The sequence below is a fragment of the Antechinus flavipes genome, chromosome 3 (genome assembly GCF_016432865.1).
Source record: "Antechinus flavipes isolate AdamAnt ecotype Samford, QLD, Australia chromosome 3, AdamAnt_v2, whole genome shotgun sequence".
NCBI classification, from domain to species: Eukaryota; Metazoa; Chordata; class Mammalia; order Dasyuromorphia; family Dasyuridae; genus Antechinus; species Antechinus flavipes.
In genome coordinates, this window is record NC_067400.1 from 453,927,341 (window position 1) to 453,946,139 (window position 18,799).

An 18,799-nucleotide genomic window follows, 5' to 3' on the forward strand; every position below is an offset into this window, starting at 1 on the left:
TACCAACCTATCTTTCCAGCCTCAACATAAATTATTCCTTCTTTTGAACTTCATGGTCCAAAAAAACTTCTAATTGTTCTTCACACACCACTCTCTATGCTTTTGTATCATTCTTCTTCATGCCTATAATGCAGCTTCCTAAAAATCACATAGAATCCTTCAAGATGCAGTTCAAGAAACATCTTCTAAAGAAAGCCTTTTCTGATCCCCTAAAAGCTATTGCCCTCCCTCACTTCTGTTTTGGATTTATCCACATATAAATACATGTCTCCCTTATATAAACTGATGCTAAGTGACATAAATAGAACCAGGAAATCATTGTACCTAGCAAAAACAAGATTATGTGATGGACGCGGCTCTTTTCAACAATGAGGTGATTCAAGGCAATTCTAATAGACTTGTGATGGAAAGAGCCATTCATATTCAGAACTATGGAGACTGAATATGGATCAAAGTGTATTTTCAGTTTTGTTGCTGTTGCTTAATTTTTTTTTTCACCTTTTGATCAGATTTTTCTTGTGTAGCATGACAAATACAGAAATGTTTAAAAGAATTGTACATGTTTATCCTATATTGAATTGCTTGTTGTTTAGGAGAGCAGAGGAAGAAGAAAAATTTGGAGCACAAGATTTTGTGAAAGTGAATGCTGAACAGAACGAATGCAAATAAGATTAGAAGGGAAGCAACAAACTGGGAAAACATCTTTACAGTTAAAGGTTCTGATAAAGGCCTCATTTCCAAAATATATAGAGAACTGACCCTAATTTATAAGAAACCAAGCCATTCTCCAATTGATAAATGGTCAAAGGATATGAACAGACAATTTTCAGATGATGAAATTGAAACTATTACCACTCATATGAAAGAGTGTTCCAAATCACTATTGATCAGAGAAATGCAAATTAAGACAACTCTGAGATACCACTACACACCTGTCAGATTGGCTAAGATGACAGGAAAAAATAATGATGAATGTTGGAGGGGATGCGGGAAAACTGGGACACTGATGCATTGTTGGTGGAGTTGTGAACGAACCCAACCATTCTGGAGAGTAATCTGGAATTATGCCCAAAAAGTTATCAAAATGTGCATACCCTTTGATCCAGCAGTGTTTCTATCGGGCTTATACCCCAAAGAGATACTAAAAAAGGGAAAGGAACCTGTATGTGCCAAAATGTTTGTGGCAGCCCTGTTTGTAGTGGCTAGAAACTGGAAAATGAATGGATGCCCATCAATTGGAGAATGGCTGGGTAAATTGTGGTATAGGAATGTTATGGAATATTATTGCTCTGTAAGGAATGACCAGCAGGATGAATACAGAGAGACTTGGGAGAGACCTACATGAACTGATGCTAAGTGAAATGAGCAGAACCAAAAGATCATTATACACTTAGACAATGATATTGTATGAGGATGTATTCTGATGGAAGTGGATTTCTTTGACAAAGAGACCTAACTCAGTTTCAATGGATAAATGATGGACAGAAACAGCTACACCCAAAGAAAGAACACTGGGAAACGAATGTGAACTATTTGCATTTTTGATTTTCTTCCCGAGTTATTTTTACCTTCTGAATCCAATTCTCCCTGTGCAACAAGAGAACTGTTTGGTTCTGCAAACATATATTGTATCTAGGATATACTGCAACATATCTAACATATATAAGACTGCTTGCCATCTTGGGGAGGGGGTGGAGGAAGGGAGGGGAAAAATCGAAACATAAGCGAGTGCAAGGGATAATGTTGTAAAAAATTACCCTGGCATGGATTCTGTCAATATAAAGTTATTATTAAATAAAATAAAATTAAAAAAAAAAAAGAAAGAAAGTGAATGCTGAGAACTATCTCTGCATGTATTTGGAAAAATAAAAAGCTATTAATAAATAAGCTTGAGAGCTTCTCTTTGTGGTGGCAAAGAACTGGAAATTGAGGGGATATCCATTGGGGAATGGTTGAACAAAATGTGGTATATGAGAGCACTGGAATACTAGTATGCTCTAAGAAACGATGAGAAGAAGAATGCTTTTAGAAAAAACTGGAAACATTTATGTGAAGTGATAAAAAGTGAAGTAAGCAAGACCAGAAGAACATTGTCACAGTAATACTGAATAATAATCACTTAAGAATAAATTTTCAATGATAAAATGATCCTAGACAATTCCAAAGAACTCATGATGAAAAATGCTATCTCCTTCCACAGAAAGAACTATGGAGTCTGAAGGCAATTTGAAGCATACTATATTTCTTCATGTTTTTTTATCTGCACTCTTTCACATGACTAATATGGAAGTGATTCGCATGACTGCACAAGTATAACCTGTATCAAATTGCTTACTGTCTCAAAAAGAGGAGGGAAAAAGGGAGACAATTTAGAATTTTAAAAATTGCTAAAATGTTTTTTACATGTAGTTGGAGGAATATATTTTTTAAAATACTTATTGATTGAAATAGTTGGTTTCAAACCTTTTCCTTTCACCTCAAACCCTTTTATACTCTCATACCACCCCTCACTCTCTAACCACCTCACCACCTATTTCACCAAGAAAATAGAAGCCATCTATGGAGACTCCTTTCTCTCCCATCCTCTCTGTCTCTTCACCTCGGCTCTCTCCTTCTTGTCCAGTCCAAGAAAAATAATTACTTTTCCTTCTTAAGGGCACAGATCTAGAGCTGGAAGGGGACATCAGAAGTCAACTCATCCTACCCCCCTCATTTCACAGATGAGAAAATGAGGTTCCATACACAACATTAAATGGCCTGCCACATCCTCTGACTCCAGAGCCAATCAATCCTCTTTTCTACTCATGACCTTTATTATCTCCTCCAGAAGCTTGCCATAGCTTCTGTTCCTCTTTTCTTCCCATGTCTGACTGTCTCTTTCACACACTAACTATTTTCCTGACTCCTTTTTGTGCTGCCTATGAAATACTAAGGCTACCACCATGCTTTAAAAACAAACAAAAAACAATTCCCTTGACTCTATGATCCTCTCCTACATATGATCATCCTATATTTTTGTTTCCTTTTGGAGCCAATTCCTAAAAAGATGGTAGCTTGCTAGCATCTACTTCCTGATCAACCCCCCTGCAATTTATTTCACCACTCAGATCACTAATAAACCCAATGTAAACCCAATGATCTCTCCTCAGTCGTCTTTTTGACAGGTTTTGATATTGCTGATGACTTCTCTCTAGATTCTCTTTACCGTAAGTTTTTCCTGGTTCTCGAGCTATTCTATGGCTACTTATTATTTTCCATTGGTAGACTATCATCCATTTCCTACCCTTTCAATATATATGCTCTTTAATACTAACACACACACGAGCAAAATGTCTTCAGTTATTGTTGTTGTTCAGTCACTTCTCATGACTACATGTGGAGTTTTGTTGGCAAAGATAGTGGAGTAGTTTGCCATTTCCTTCTCCAGTTTATTTTGCAGATGAGGAAACTGAAACAAACAGCGTTAAAGTGACTTGCCCAGGGTCACGCAGGTAGTAAGTTGTCTATGGCTGGATTTGTACTGCCCTCTAATGTCTCAGTACTGTACTATCAATTGCTTACTAGACATTACCTCTTGGAAGTCCACAAATAAAATGGAACTCTTCACCTTTCCCTGAAACTTTCCCCTCCATATGGAAATATGTTTAAAAGGAATGTACATGTATAACCTATATCAGATTGCTTAATGTCTTGGGGAGGAGGGAAATGAGAGAAAATATTTGGAATATAAAATCTTACAAAAGTGAACGTTGAAAACGATCTTTACATGTATTTACTATTAAGGAAACAAAAAACAAAAAAAACTGTCCCTCTTCCAAACTTTCCTATTCCTACTGAACATATTATTCATCTTGAATAATCCTTGACCCTCTTTCTTATCCCATTATATCCAATCAATAGCTAAATACTGACCACATTCTTCTCCCACAACATCTTTCACATTTGTTCCCCTCTCTCTATTTACAATGCTATCTTAGCTCAACTTGTCATCATCTTACCAGAATTATCAAAACTGCCTTCTTCCAATCTCTTTTCCATGCTAAAGGTTCTCAATGTAAGGTTTAGGGACCATTGGGGGTTCCTGAGATCCTTTTTCAGGAGGCCCAAATTATTTTCAAAATATTAAGCCATTTTAAATTTTGAATATTTAAATTTCAATAGATAAAAGCAAAAACTCTTGGAAGAGAAGAACTGCAATAATTAGAGAATGTAAAGGGATTCTGTGACTAAAAAGTTTGAGAGCCATTGCTCTAAATTTCAAGTAAAAAAACCAACTTTGGACTTCCATATTCAAAAACCTTCAATTACAATTATCTATCCTAAATTATGAACTCCAAGTCACATACAATAATATTCTGTTCATGGAGTCCAAGCCCAAACTATAAATAACTTGCAAAGTCATTTGGAATTATGCAAGAAAAGTCACCAAACTATTATCACTCTTTGCTCTAGAGAACTCTCTACTGGGAATTTGTCCCAAGAAGGTCAAAGATAGGGAAAAAAAACATCACCACATCCATATATTTGAATACGCACAATGATACTTTTTTATAATAAAAACAGAAAGTGGTAACAAGTGAGTTCCCATCAATTAGGAAACAAACTTTAGCCTATGTCATGAAACAGTATTGTATCACAAGAAATAAGGAACTCAGAGAAACAAGAGAAGACATATGAACTGATGCATGCTGTAATGAGCAGAATAAAACACAATGACTATAATAATATAAATCAAAAACATTAAAATAAGGCCAAAAGATAAATAATTGCTATAACTAATCTTGGCCCTAGAGACTTTGGTATATAAATATCTCCCTTCTTTTCTTATAGGAGACTATGAGTAGAGAATTATAAACATATACATATATGTGTGTGTGTGTGCACGTGCGCGCAGTCATCCTGTTGATTTTGCGTACTGTTTTCTTTGCTACAAAAGGAAAACCTATTCAGATGCAATTAAGATATAAAAGTAAAAGGCAACTGGCACATTAAAAAAAGAAAGTAAAAGGCATATACAAAACATTCTTAACAATTATGAACACCTTAGTACTAGCTCTCAAGGTCTCCTAGTTACTTTCTAACTATATTTCACATTACTTCCTTTTGTACCCTCTTAAATTATAGCTAAATTGAGCTATTAGCTGTTTCCCATATTTGGCATTTTACCTCCTGTTCATATACTTGGAATAAGCTGTTCTCCATACTTAGAAAGCATTCCCTCTTGACCAGAACTAAACCAGAAACCAAACACTGAAAATTTAATTCTTTCATGCCTATAACTCCCACCCTGAGGTCTTTTTTGCAGACGGGGACACTCAGTCATCTATTACATCTAGAATCAGCTCCCAACATACTTTCACTCATTGGCTATCTTATCACTAATTGCATCTCTTTACTAACTGCCATGCCATCATGCAGGTATCCCCCTGTTTTACATCCCCATTTCCCTTCTATTTTTTGAACTATAATCAAATCAACTGCCAACACTCCTGGTAAGGATGTATCAATCTCATTATCCCTATAACTTTCCAAACCAAACCATCTATTCTTCTCCTTATTAGAATGTAGAATCCTGGAGCAACTAGGTGTCAAAGTAGATAAAGCACTAGCCCTAGAGTCAGGAAGTCCCGAGTTCAAATTTGGCCTGGACACTTGACACTAACAAGTCACTTTAATTCCAATAACTTTGCAAAAAAAAAGAGTAAGATTCTTGAGAACAGGAATTTTCTCCACTTGTTTATTGGTACACCCAACACCAACAATGCTTGGCACAGATTGCTTAATAAGTGGTTTTTCATTCATTCATTCATTCATCTCTCCTTTTCAGAATATTTATCTTTAAGGCCTACAGACAATAATCTCATCTGGAAGACTTCCCTGATTTCCTAAGGTATTTGTGTTCTATCCCTCTTCAAAAGATTTATGTATTTATTCAGCCGTGAACATGCTATATTCCCTGACTACAATAGCTTCGACAACATAGAACATAGGATTGTTTTGTTTTTGTCTTTGCATATCTAGCATACAACATCTCCTTTGGACACAACAGGTCTTCAATAAATGTTTGATGACATGAATTACTGGGCCACTTTTAACTTGGGTATAAGTCCTTCATGAAATCATTCTATCTAAATATAACACCCCATCCAGATAATGATGGCAATAATTTATAAACTTCCAGGTTATTCTCCCTTTTTTTCAAGGAAGTCAGTATCTACCTGATACTATTTCTCTCAATCACAATTCTGTTTTTATGCTAGACCTATAGGGATGTTTAATAGTTTAAGCTCACAAAGGCTCATTCCTTGATGAAGAACAAAAACCTATAAAACATATTGTTATACATACTTCAAACTTACTTGGAGCACTTGGGTCTTCCCGGGGATAAGACTTGTAAAGAGAAGCAGTGTGGAATAGAAGATCAATCTCAGAATAAGAAAGTCCTGGGTTGAGATACTGTCCTTGGCAAACAGTTACTAACCCTGAACAAATTAGTTAATATCTTTTATTGCCTGAGGTGTATAAGACTACAATGGGCATAATCAATGCTAAACTGTATTGGTAGTAAATACAGATTCAAAAAAAAAAAAACAAACATCCCTTGCAAGCACCCTTACAAAAGTAGCATGTCCTGATCTAGTCAAAACACATCTGTAGTACTTCATCCATTTCTAGGTGATTGGATAGCAAGAGAGGTAACAAAGTAATGGCATCATGATGACTTAATGTAACCAGACACATTCAGCCTGAACATAAGATAGTCAGATATAAAGAAAAAAAAAACCATAGCTGTCTCAAATATTTGGAATGGGATTAATCTGCTTGGCTGGAGAAGACAACATGCCAATGAATGAAAAGTTAAAGTTTAGAGCTACCTAAAGAAATAGTAATTCCTTCTAATTGGAAGGAGTTTCTAAAGATACTTAATTTTATTAGGAATGTTAACTATATTTATGATTTGAATAGGGACTTAATTAGATCACTGATGTCCCAATTCTTAAAATTTTATTAAAAAGTAGGTAAACAGTACTTTTCAAGAAGAGAAATTACAAGATTATGCTGTTTCGGCCTTTGTAACAGTTAAGAAATGGAATTTCCCAGGAAATACCTTCATTTTGAGATATAGGAAATATGGACATTGAGGGATTAGTTCTAGAAATCTCCAGCGAATATACTATGCACGTTTCCTGCCTGAAATGGTTAATTCAGGTTTCAAATGTAAGATGGCTTTCTTCCTAATTGTACAAGGTGAAATAGTTTGAGAAATGTCTCTTTATACTATTGCTTATTGCAAAAGATTAACAGTATCTAGGCCAAATTGAAAAAGACACAAGAGAAAAAAATTTAAAAAAGAAAAAGACCCAAAGACAAGGAAATACTGCTAAGGTCAAAGAGAAGTCAAAATGAGTATAAAGAGATTGGCAAATGAAGGAAAGTACTTATAAGAAAAAAAAGAAATTCTGTTCCAATATAACTATGTAACAGATGTGATATTATTTCCATGAAGAGTAAAGAAACCATATCTTCTAAAGAAAGCTGCCATTTACAATCAAGGAAACCCTAAAGAAAATAGAACAATACTAGAGTAAAAATGAGGAATACTGTTATAGCCCTCAGCAGTCAAACCTGAAGAAGCAGCTACCACCCACTCAAAGAAAAAACTAAATAAAGAAGAAAGAGTAGTGCTAGGGCAAAGGGAAGGAATACTGTTTCTTTCTGTTGCTTCTAACAGGAAGAAATGCATGACACTTGTAGATTCAGAAAAAGTAAGTTTAAGTTCTTAAGTTCAAAGAAAAGTTAAAGATCACATGAACAAAGATCCCAAAAGAATCCTTTTGGGGGAAAGAGAATATAAAGGCTCTTTAAAATGTAATGCTGACTGTAACAATTTCAAGTAAGGCCAATCAGGCTTTGAGGGAGGAATCTAGGTAAAGAAGCACAATGATGAACTCAAGATTTTAAAGAGTGTTTTGATAGGAGGGCAGGATACTTAATCCTGGACTTCTGGTGTAAGAGGACTGATTTTGCCACTCATTAGTCATATAAACATAGATAAAATGCTCAGAATATTTGTCCTATTTCCCAAAGTTTCCCAAAAGAAAACTTTTATTGAAACATTATTGAAATATTGAAATAATATAAATGTCAATTATTATCACCAAAAACAGTGGAAGGACATATAACCGAGGACAAATACAAAAAAATGTTAAAAAGTGTCAGCAAAATTGGATTAGGATAAGCAAAAGCTTGAAACAAAAAGGGCTTTAAATATTCAAAAAATGAAAAGGAAAGGAAAAAATAGGACCAAGTATTAGGAAAGATCATACAACACTAACAGAAGACAAAAAAGTTAGAATCAATCAACTTCTATTATTTCTTGTCTTTACCACCAGGAAAAACATACCTTTAACTTCACAGGACAGAACAAATATTGTGAAGAGGAAAACGATGTCCAAGAAAAAGACATCTGTTAAATGAGTGGTAATTGGTATACTTAACTCTTCATAGTTTATGCAACCATCACCAATATTACATAACTTAAAAGCAAAACAATGCAGTTACCAACCTTTAGCACCATTCATATGATGAGCAGTCAAAAGCAGGCTTGCCTGATTATATTTGGTATACAACTGCTGGATAATAGATTCTTCTTTAGGACATAGTTCTGTCACAGCTTTTTTTAACCCTTCCAAATGCACTAATGCTGATAAAATACAGTCTAACCAACAGAGAGCATATGCATTTCTCCACTGAAGACATGTAGATTCAGCAAAAGGCAAACTTTTATCCTCCAGTAGGATTTCTAATTTACTTGCATCCACTTCAGGTTTTGGAACACTCTCAGTCTGGGAGCCAACAATCAAAGGAGGTTCTTCAGTTATCTGGTCTGCAATTTCAGCTTCCAAAATCACACTCTGCTGCAAAGATTCAGGTGCCCTGTTTGGATTTTGCTGCCAGTCTTGTAACATAACAGATAAATCTGATGAAGTTCTATATAAATTATATTCATCATGTCTGTGAGTAACCTCACTGTTCACAGTATGTTCATTGTCAAACAAAGTATTGCTGCCATCTTCCTTTGAATTTGGTTCCAAAGATGAAGCAACACTGTTACTTTCCAAGATCTTCCTCTTTGGCTGTTTAGAGGGAGGTTGATAATTTTCCAAATCAATAGGAACTATAATGTTATCCAGTGACTTATAGCCCAGTGGATAAATGCACTAAGAGGAAAAAGAGAATCAAAAAAGATGAAAACTACAAAACGAAGTTACAAAATTTAATGTTATTAACTGTTGTCTTATTCAGGAATAGAGAAGAGCACATACTTTCTGATTTCAAATAACTAATATAAAGAGAAAGCAAAAAGTAATCAGGTTTTTTTTTTTTAAATCTTATATAACAGCAATACACTCTTGGGAGCTAGAGGATGGGGTTAAAAAAAAAAAAAAAACTAAATAAATCTGAAGACCAAAAGAGAACTCCATAAAAAGGAAATGCAAAAATCCCTGACTTCTTCAGTGTAAGAGTACTCAACTGACAAGATTCATTTTTTTCTCTCTCTCTCTCTCTCATCCTTATCTATGCTTTTCCCATCATGCCAGAGGCCTTCATCTTGCTCTTCTATTATCTCAGATATACTAACTATACTTAATCTGTCTACTTGTCTCTTGTTTTTGATATATAACCAGTGATACATGTCTTTTCTGGTGATACATGTCCTTGATAATGTATTTCAGACATTTTCTACAGCATATATTAACTCTAGTTACATGCTATAAGTAAACCATATCCACATCAGTTACTTTTCCATTGCCTTCAAAGACATTTAACTTATTTTCTATCTTGATAGGGTGAATAATTTTGCTCCCATTTTAACAACCCTTATCAATTTCAATAAAACATAAATAAAATTATTTTTAAAATTTCTCAGCATAACTAGCCTGCTCTTAAAATATGTAGTACATGGCTGACAAAAAAAAAAAAAAAATTAATATGATTCAGAATAAATTTAAAATCGAATGAAAAACTATAAAATATTTGCTTGTAAAAATAAGATTTTTCTCTCCTATAGGTTCACTATGTTAGGAGTTCTCTTTCATGCAACTTATTAATAGTTTCTGGAATTTAAGTATGTAAATATTACTATCATTTCACAGAAAACATGGGTTTTGTTTTTTTTTTCCCTCACTGGAGAACTAGAAACAAATGTCCCTGATTTGGTAAACTACTACAAATTACTAAAATATAATAATTACTATAAATTAAATAATTTACTATAATAATAAATTACTATTAATTACTCTCATGGATGTTCCTGAAGATCATTCAGAAATTTAAGGGTTAGTATCATAATTACTTATAAAAATTGCTTTATTTTTTATCTTTATATCCCCAGTAAAGTAGTACAACATCTGGGACACAGTTAATAATGCTGACTGAGTAGTTGAGAAAAGTTCAAAAAATGTAGGTTACCTATGGATTCTAACTAAATACAAGAATCCTTTTAGCAAAATCCTAAAAATTAATTCATTACCTGTGGATCTTCACACAAAGAGATAGATTCTTGAAAACTGATTCGATAAGACTTTAAAATTTTGATCTTTCCTTTCTTTCTACAGGCTGGACAATACCCATCTGATGTAAGTTTAGCTGAATCACACTTCTGAGAAAGAAATAAAACAAGGTAAAATGTATGTATTCCCATACACGATCAAAGAAAGAAGTGAAAATACATTAGAAAATCTTTTCAATTCTCACACTAACAGTTACACTAGAAATAGTTTTTTAATATGACAAATAAAAGAAATGCATATAAGGATTTAAAATTTAAATTGTTGGTCAAAAAAGAATGTCACTAATTTTAAAAGATTTCTATATTAAAACAGCATCATTTTTATTTGTAAACAAAAAGTGATATCAACAATGAACAGATTCCATGATTTTTAAGGTAAACCATAAATTTGTGAGGATAAACTAAACACTTTCTTATGTCAATAAAACAGAGGTAAATATATGAAAATAATCTTTCGCCATTGCCATAAGATTTCCGTGGAAAGCATAATTTATAGAAAAAAAAGTTATTTGGTAAAAATAAAAACCAAATTAGTTAATGGATCAAAAACAGAAGAAAAAAACAACTTTGCACAGAGTGGAAAACAAGCTCACTGACTTTTCCCAAATACCCCACCATGTGGAGTGTAGATATCCCTATACCAGTGTCTTGTCCAATCACTGGCAAACCATTTCCAATCTTCTGGGAATCCATCATTCCGAGTCATTGGCTAATTTATGTAACTTGTCAATATGTCCTTAGTCAATATCACTAAGGATTTTTCAATGAACCCTGGAAAAAAAAAAGTCAACAGGCAGTTAAGTCAAAATCCAATTAATTTTTAGAAAAGCCATTTAATTTTAGAAAAAGTCTGTGTTAAGTATATGTTGAAAATTAAGTAATATTCGAAGATAAAAATGTCTGTGAAATTATTATCCAAATCACAATTTGAAAAATATATTGTATTAGAACTGGCACTTATCTTTTACAGTCATCTGTTACATTAGTCACACAAATTTTTTGTTGTGGGACTGGGGCAAGATCTTCTTCCTGCCCCTCAGATTCATTTCCAACAGCATATATCCTAAATAGTACTTAATCTAAAAAGAGCTTTATAATTTAGCAAAAAGGCAAGCTATACTTAACGGAGTTTGGAGATAAGATACTTTAATTCTAGTAACAAATTGAAATGAGTATTCTGGAATTATTCTGGGAACATGTTTTAAAACAATCCTTTAACTGTTTTCAATTTCTAAGGAGGGAGGAAATGCATAGAGCACTTGTTCCCCCTACCTTGATTGCCATAAGATTTCCTCAGGTTTAATAATATTTTTTCCTGACAAGAATGAAATATTTAGGGGTTTTTGGAGGTGATTATGTATGTGTGTTGAATAACCTATATAAATTATATGAGAAACAGAAATACAAATAATACAAATTTTATGCAGATAATAAGTTAGGGAATCCTAAGGTTACCTGCTAAGGGAACCTTTTGCAGTTCTCAAATGCTGAAAAGCACTGTTCCAGGGCTATCCTAAAAATCTCTTGGGTAGAAAAAATTTCAGTACGTGCTAAAATAATTCATTGTCAAAGTGAATTTTAACCCAAATCTTTGATATCATCTTATACTTAAGGAAATTACTTTGGTCTTAATCTGAATCTAAATAACATTCTTCCCTCCACTCATCCACTCATCACAAGCCGTATCAGTTCAATATATTTCCTTGCTATGTTTCAATTCAGATAATTCAAACTCTACACTTATGGGAATAAAGTAAATTTGTGAACGGTATTTAAACTGACTTACAATTCACAAAGACCTATCCTTAGACATTAATTTTTAAGAAAAATGGCCCTCTACCTTGAAAAGAATACCTTCTTTAATGTAAAAATCCATTTACCCGCTAAATGCACAAAGTGATTTTATTTTTCTTTAGGATCCCCTTCTTCCTAACAAAAGCTATAAACTAATAATGGGCTGAATTACTAAAAGACAATCTTGAACACATCCTGAAATGGAGAACCCTGAACATCTCAGAACCATTCAAGCTAATAGTTTAGATATTTTAAAGTAACACCCTCGGTAGAGCTGGGCAGGTAGTTTATCACCTGGAGAGACAGCAGTCATGTCAGTAGGTTTTTATCCGAGTCAAAGCCTAGGCTGGACGGTTGGCTGCATTACTTAATGCAAACTGATCGATATCACCCGACCAAAGACTACTGACTTTATATATATATGTGTTCACAAGGAGAGGTGGTTAAGCTGGTCCCCGAGTTCAGTTCTCTCCCAACCTCCAGGACGGGCTGACAAGACCCAGCTTCAGTCCCAGCCCGCCACCATCGGCGGGGCTCGCAGTGTCACCCCATGTGGTCCCAGGGCCAGCCCTAGGGACACTGGGGGCGATTCAGCTCCCGGTACTTGATGTGGATGAGGACGCCTCACATCGGAGGTGAGTCCAGAGCAGAGCCCCAAGCCCACGAACACGCCCCACCTCCCACGGCCGAAATGCAGCCCACAGGGAACCTGCCTGGGGGAGGGAGTGGTGGCACTACCCGACTCGGGGAAGGACACAACTCTGGTTTCTCTTCAGGCTTTACCTCTCGAATCCCAAACCAGTCCCTGTGCCCCACCTGAGCCTCCCTCAGTCCCTCCACGGTCCAGACTTCAGTCCGTGGCGCGCTCCACCATACAGTCAGGAGGTCGGCTCCCCCTCCCCACCCATCCAAACAAGGACAAACAGTCCCCCGCAGTCCCCTCACCTGATGCTCGTGCCCGCCTCGCGCGCACCGGGACCATTCCCACGCCGGCTCCCGCTCTGGCTCAGCCTCCAGCTCGAGCGTCGCGCGGCCTCATGAAACGTTCAACTCACGTTTCTCCCTCTGGGCCGCTCCTCCTCCAGGAGGAGAGCTTCTTCCTGCTCGTGTCCCCGGCAAATGGTTCCCTCTCGGCCCCCCCACACTCACGGAATTTTGTTCCGGCCCCAGCAAGGCTAGCCGCTGGGGGGGTGGGACAGAAGCATGGAGAGATCACAAGAGCACTTCCGGCGGGACTGCGCCTGGGGGCGGAGCCGCCGGTGGAAGAGTCCGACGCCCTGTGTGGGCGTCCGACAGAGAGAGAGTCACGTCGCCGGAATCTGCTGGAAATAACGCTAACGCGGCCGAGGAGGCGGGAGTCGCGGAGGGTGATTAGAGCCGCTGCGCTGCCCGCGGCGGAGGGATTATGTAGTCCTTGGAAAGAGGCGGTGCCTAATCTTCCGCCCTAGGGCCTAGAGTTTTGTTGTTGTGTTTTTGTTTTTGTTTTCTGGCGACCCTTAACCCCGCCCATCGGGATGCTTGGGAGCCCGGTTGCCGGGAAGATCGGGCCTACAGTTTGCACTCTGCAGATGCATAAGGCCTAGTCCGTTTATACACTGAGATGTGCCGTGACTGGAGACCTCGAGGTTCCGAGACCCTGCCCTTCCCCACCCCCACGCTTCTGATCTGGCCGTCCTCCTGTATCCCCTCCCTTCCCGGCGAGCTTTGCGGCGGCTCCCGGCAAACCCAGAACCCCGGCGTCCCGGCTCCGAGCTTGGGGAGGACTGAGACTGCGAAAGCGTGTCTGCCCCCAGACCCCGATTCGACTGAGCCGACCGGGCTCTGTTCGTGACTAGATTTCCCCTCCTGCGGAAGAGCACTGCTCCCAGGCGGGTCTGGACCGTTCGAAAGCTGCATCTCTTAGTCCTCACTGCAGAATCTCCCTCGTGCCTTCCGTGGGAGAACAAGTTGGGGTTTCTTCCCTTTCGTGACCTTGTGGTGCTGGTTTAACAGACCTAGAAAGTTCCCGATCGTCATTTGGGAATTGGTTTGTTGTTTTTGTAAGCTCTTCGTGAACTAAAAGGTCAGAAAGCTTCTGGAATAAATCTTTTTATTTTAATAGGGATTCTTAGCCATTTTTGTGTCAAGGACCCTTTGTCAGCCTGGTGAAGCCTACAGGTCCCTCTTCAGAAACGGTTTTAACTGCCTATCCATACTTAGGTTTATTAAAGAAACCAGTTGTATTGATAAGCCATCCCCCACAAATGAAGAGTCTTCCCTCTAATTTATTTTCAATTTATCCTTTTTATATATAGCTTGTTTATACATAATTGGCATGGGCGTGTTTTCTCCCTCGTTAGACTCAGCTTCAGAGCAAGGGGTATTTGTCCCCAAGACTGATCACCTTGGTACATAGTAGATTCTTAGGAAATGTCTGTTGATTGACTATGATTAATCAAAAATTTTTTTTTAAAAATTCACGAAGAATTCATCAATTAGAGCGGGAAAGTTGACATCTATTTTGCCTATTTTTTAAATAAAAGGGGGGGAAGGAGAAGAAACTCCAGTTTCTGTTAAACTATTACTAGAATGGTTTTTAAACTAATTTTATATTATCCTTTTATTAAGAATATCCCTAATTGATGAACAAGAAACCATAAGAGTTATATTCTCCTCCACCCCCCCCATAAAAGTTAATTTTTGTTCATTTACTGTAAAAATTTTTTTTCATTAATTTACTGGTTCATTTCCAATTAAGAGGAAGTATAGTTTCTTCAATTGAGGGGAAATTGGTTAAGTTGTATTAGCATTATTCCAATAGATCTGTGATTTCATGTTTTTGATACACATTTAATTTTAATTTTTATTTTCAGCAATGAATTTTCTTTCCCCATCCATTGAAAAAGCAAGGAAAATATAAATATGTATAGTTAAGCAAAATAAATCCCCACATTAGCATTATTATATATGTATCCATAAGTATCATTTTTCCATCTAGAGGTGCTTACTATGTTTCATCCTATACTGAAGTTGGGTCATTATATTAGTTATTTTCTAAACCTTTCAAAACTGTTTATTTATAATGTTTTTGTTTATATAACTTTGTTTATAACTTGTTCTCCTGCTTCATTTGCGTCAGTTCATACAAGTAAGTCTTCCCAGGTTTCTCTGAAACCATTCCCCTTCATCATTTCTTAAAGCATACACATCTTACTAATGGATACCCTTTCATTTTCTAATAATTTACACCTTGAAAAGAGCTATTATAAATATTTTTGTACATGTGGGTTTTTTTCCTTTTGGGATATAGACAATGGTATTATTTTTACTAAAAAAATTTCTTATTATTAATGAATAAGATACCATCAGAGAGTTATTATCCCCAGTCCCCAAAGTAAAAGTGGCTTGTTTTTGTTTACCTACATTAATGGTAGATTCATACACTAATTAATTTACTGACTCATTTTCAGTTAAGAATCAATCTAAATTCTCCAGGTAGGAGAAAATCATTTAGGCCATATTGAATTAGTACTCTGAATCTGGGATATTATAGTATACATTTTTGTTGGATGTAAAGTCATTAGAGTGGATAGAGACAATAATTATCTAATTTAGTATGGTTCAGTATGATTGATCTGATCTTACAAGGAGATGTTATGGGCCAGAAGAAACAAGGTACTAAGTAGAACTGATAGACAATAATGCTTGTGTTCACACCTTTAGAGAGCTCATATAAGCAAGAAGTATTTAAGTACTCATTGGAATTCACAAGTATGGGAAATTCACAAAGTTAACTGATAACTTTGTGAATTCATACCTCCCTTGAAGCTCTTAGGGCCAGAGAGCACTCTGGGAGGAAACCCATAATCCCACTCTCTCATATCCCACAATCCCTCTCTTGGAGAAGGAGCATAAATAGAGCTTCAGTGAGCCAGTCAAAGGAGTTCAGCTGAAAAGATTAAGAGTGGAGGAGCATCAGTTCAGAAGAAGCCACGAGTTGGGAGTTGAGCTAGAGTCAGGAGTTACTTTGGAACATTCCCAGGGGTTGGAGAGGAGCACTGTGGGACAGACACAGGGGACTCTGGGAGATTGAGAACCAGAAGCCCTCTCTTGGAGGCAAGACAGATTCACCTTTGTGCTGGCTGGAGGCTGAAGAAAGCAGAGGCAGAAGCAAAGGACAAAGCTGCAAGAGCTCTTAGAACCAAGGAGAGAGATAGGCCTCAAAGAAAACTAATCGGGCTATATTGGAGAAAATAAAAGATCAGAACTTTTAGCATCTGGCTGCATTTTGTGATTATTTACTTTTAACTGATACTAAGTCTGTCTCCAGAAAACCTCCCTGAGAAACCTGCTCCCAGAGAGAACCATTATTTTAAAGAAGAAAAACACCACACATTTTCCTTCCTAAGATGCCGATCATATACCATGTAGCCCATCTGGTGTTCTAAATATTTGTTTAGAGGATCCTTGTTCATTATTGATATTACTATCTTTGAACTTGAACACAATATATTTATCATGATAAACATTCATGATATACAACTTAATAAATCAAACAAAATATTTTGTTTTCTTTCCTACTCAGTTGGTTTACTAATTAAATTACACTATAATTCTTAAAGACTAGGAAACATTTCTAACTGAATTGTAGCAGGGCTTTTTTTTTTTTTTTTTTTTTGGTGGTGCTTAAAGTGTCGGATTAGAGTTAGAAAATTGGGTTCTAATCCCAGTTTTGCTATTGTTACCTATATAACCTTGGCAAATCATTTTACTTCTCATAAACTTAAAAAGAGGTCTCTTCCAACTGTAAAGCTTCTCTACTTTGATTCTGTTTCACTGAAATAACCAATTCCTATAGATAGAATTCCTTTCATTTATATAGATTAAGATGAACCAAGGGGAATTAAGATACTAGGTTAGAGAATTGCCTGGAGTACGAGAACTTAAGTGATTAACCCATAGTCACACAACATATTGCAGGTAGGACTTGAACTGAGGTGAGGCCAAAAGCCAACTCTATCCTGTACTACACATCCAACATTGATACTTGGAGACAATTTTTGCTTTTTTTTTCTTCAGTTATTCTACAGCAAATTTATTCTGTTATCTCTAATTTGTATATAATAACTTGGAAGTATAAAGCTTGACACAAGGTTAGGAGAGAGGGAACAAGGTCAAATGCAAGTGCTTCAAGCCCCATTATGCTAAATTCCATTTTTCTTATCAGGAGTTGGAGTTGTTAGGTTGACAGACTTCTTCCCCATCAATAACATTTTATAATATCATTGGTATATTTTGGCCACACTTGCCTTGTAAAATTGCAGGAGTCCTTGCCTTGCCTCTGCCTCTTTGTATCACCAACTTGAACTTTCAAAATTTCTGATCAAAGGTTACTTTTCCCAAAAGCCCTTCCATTCTGAAATTACTTTTCTTTTACTCTACCCTATGTGTATCTGTTTATGTGCTGTCTCTTCCATGGGTATACAAGTTCCTTGAAGGCTGAAGCTTTGGGGGATTTTTGAATCACTATTGTTTAATTCAAGGCCTAGCACATAGCTTGATGTCTATTGACGGGTTGATAAGGTGATTATAATAACCTATTTGCAATCACTTATTTATTATGATTTTGCATGGAAATAAGGGATTAGGTGACTCAAATGGAAAGAACATCAGGCCTAGAGTCAGGAAGACCTGAGTTCACATCTAATTTCAGAAATTAACTGTGTGACACTGAAAAAGTCACTTAACCCCATTTGCCTCATTTTCTTCATCTGTAAAATGAGCTGGAAAAAGAAATGGCAAATTACTCCAGTATTTTTGCCAAGAAAATCCCAAATGGGTCACAGAGTCAAACAACTGGAAAGTGACTGAAAAACAAGAAAAGGAAATGAGTCTACATAAGGGTTAGGGATTAGAGTTCTATCATGGAAGTCAGGAGTAACTGGGTTTATATCCTGCCTCTGACAAGTTAATATTTGGTACTCTAAGGTAATTTTAAGAGTGTAAATTGAAAAACAGATGTTGACCTGCATTGGTAAGGGCAGGCTTCTCTTTGGATTTCCCTATAACAATAATGCAGATTTCTTCCCCACCCTTCCCAAGGAATTGACTGAAGCCTATAATGTTTTTTATCTTGTATTTTACTTGAAACCATTTAACACATCAGGGTAGGATAGGTAAGCCTGTACTGGAGAAAGGAAAAGGTAGACATTATTGTCTGCAGTTTGACATTTCACATTCTTAGGGTATGTCTTCTAGGATCACTGATGGCATGGATGATGAACTAGATCTATTTTGAAGAACATAGAACACCTTTCATTTATTTATATCTTCCTGATACTGGTGGAGATAGCTCAGGATTCAGGGCACAAGAACACCGTGAATTGCAATACATCACCACCATTAGCCCTGCTTCTGCTGTATCATTTGATAAATCCTTTCTTAGTATGATTA

General features: G+C 36.4%; 1 protein-coding gene across 1 annotated transcript in view; it reads right to left on the minus strand.

The window, feature by feature from the left end:
- The window catches only part of USPL1 (ubiquitin specific peptidase like 1), a 40,559-nt gene extending 27,275 nt beyond the window's left edge, over positions 1 to 13,284 (minus strand). The window contains exons 1-2 of the mRNA XM_051986509.1: positions 10,535 to 13,284; positions 8,567 to 9,221 (exon numbers count right to left, since the gene is read on the minus strand). Of these exons, the coding sequence (XP_051842469.1) occupies positions 8,567 to 9,221; positions 10,535 to 10,705 (826 nt within the window). The 5' untranslated portion in view covers positions 10,706 to 13,284. The remainder of the gene's footprint in view (positions 1 to 8,566; positions 9,222 to 10,534) is intronic.
- Positions 13,285 to 18,799: the final 5,515 nt, after the last annotated feature.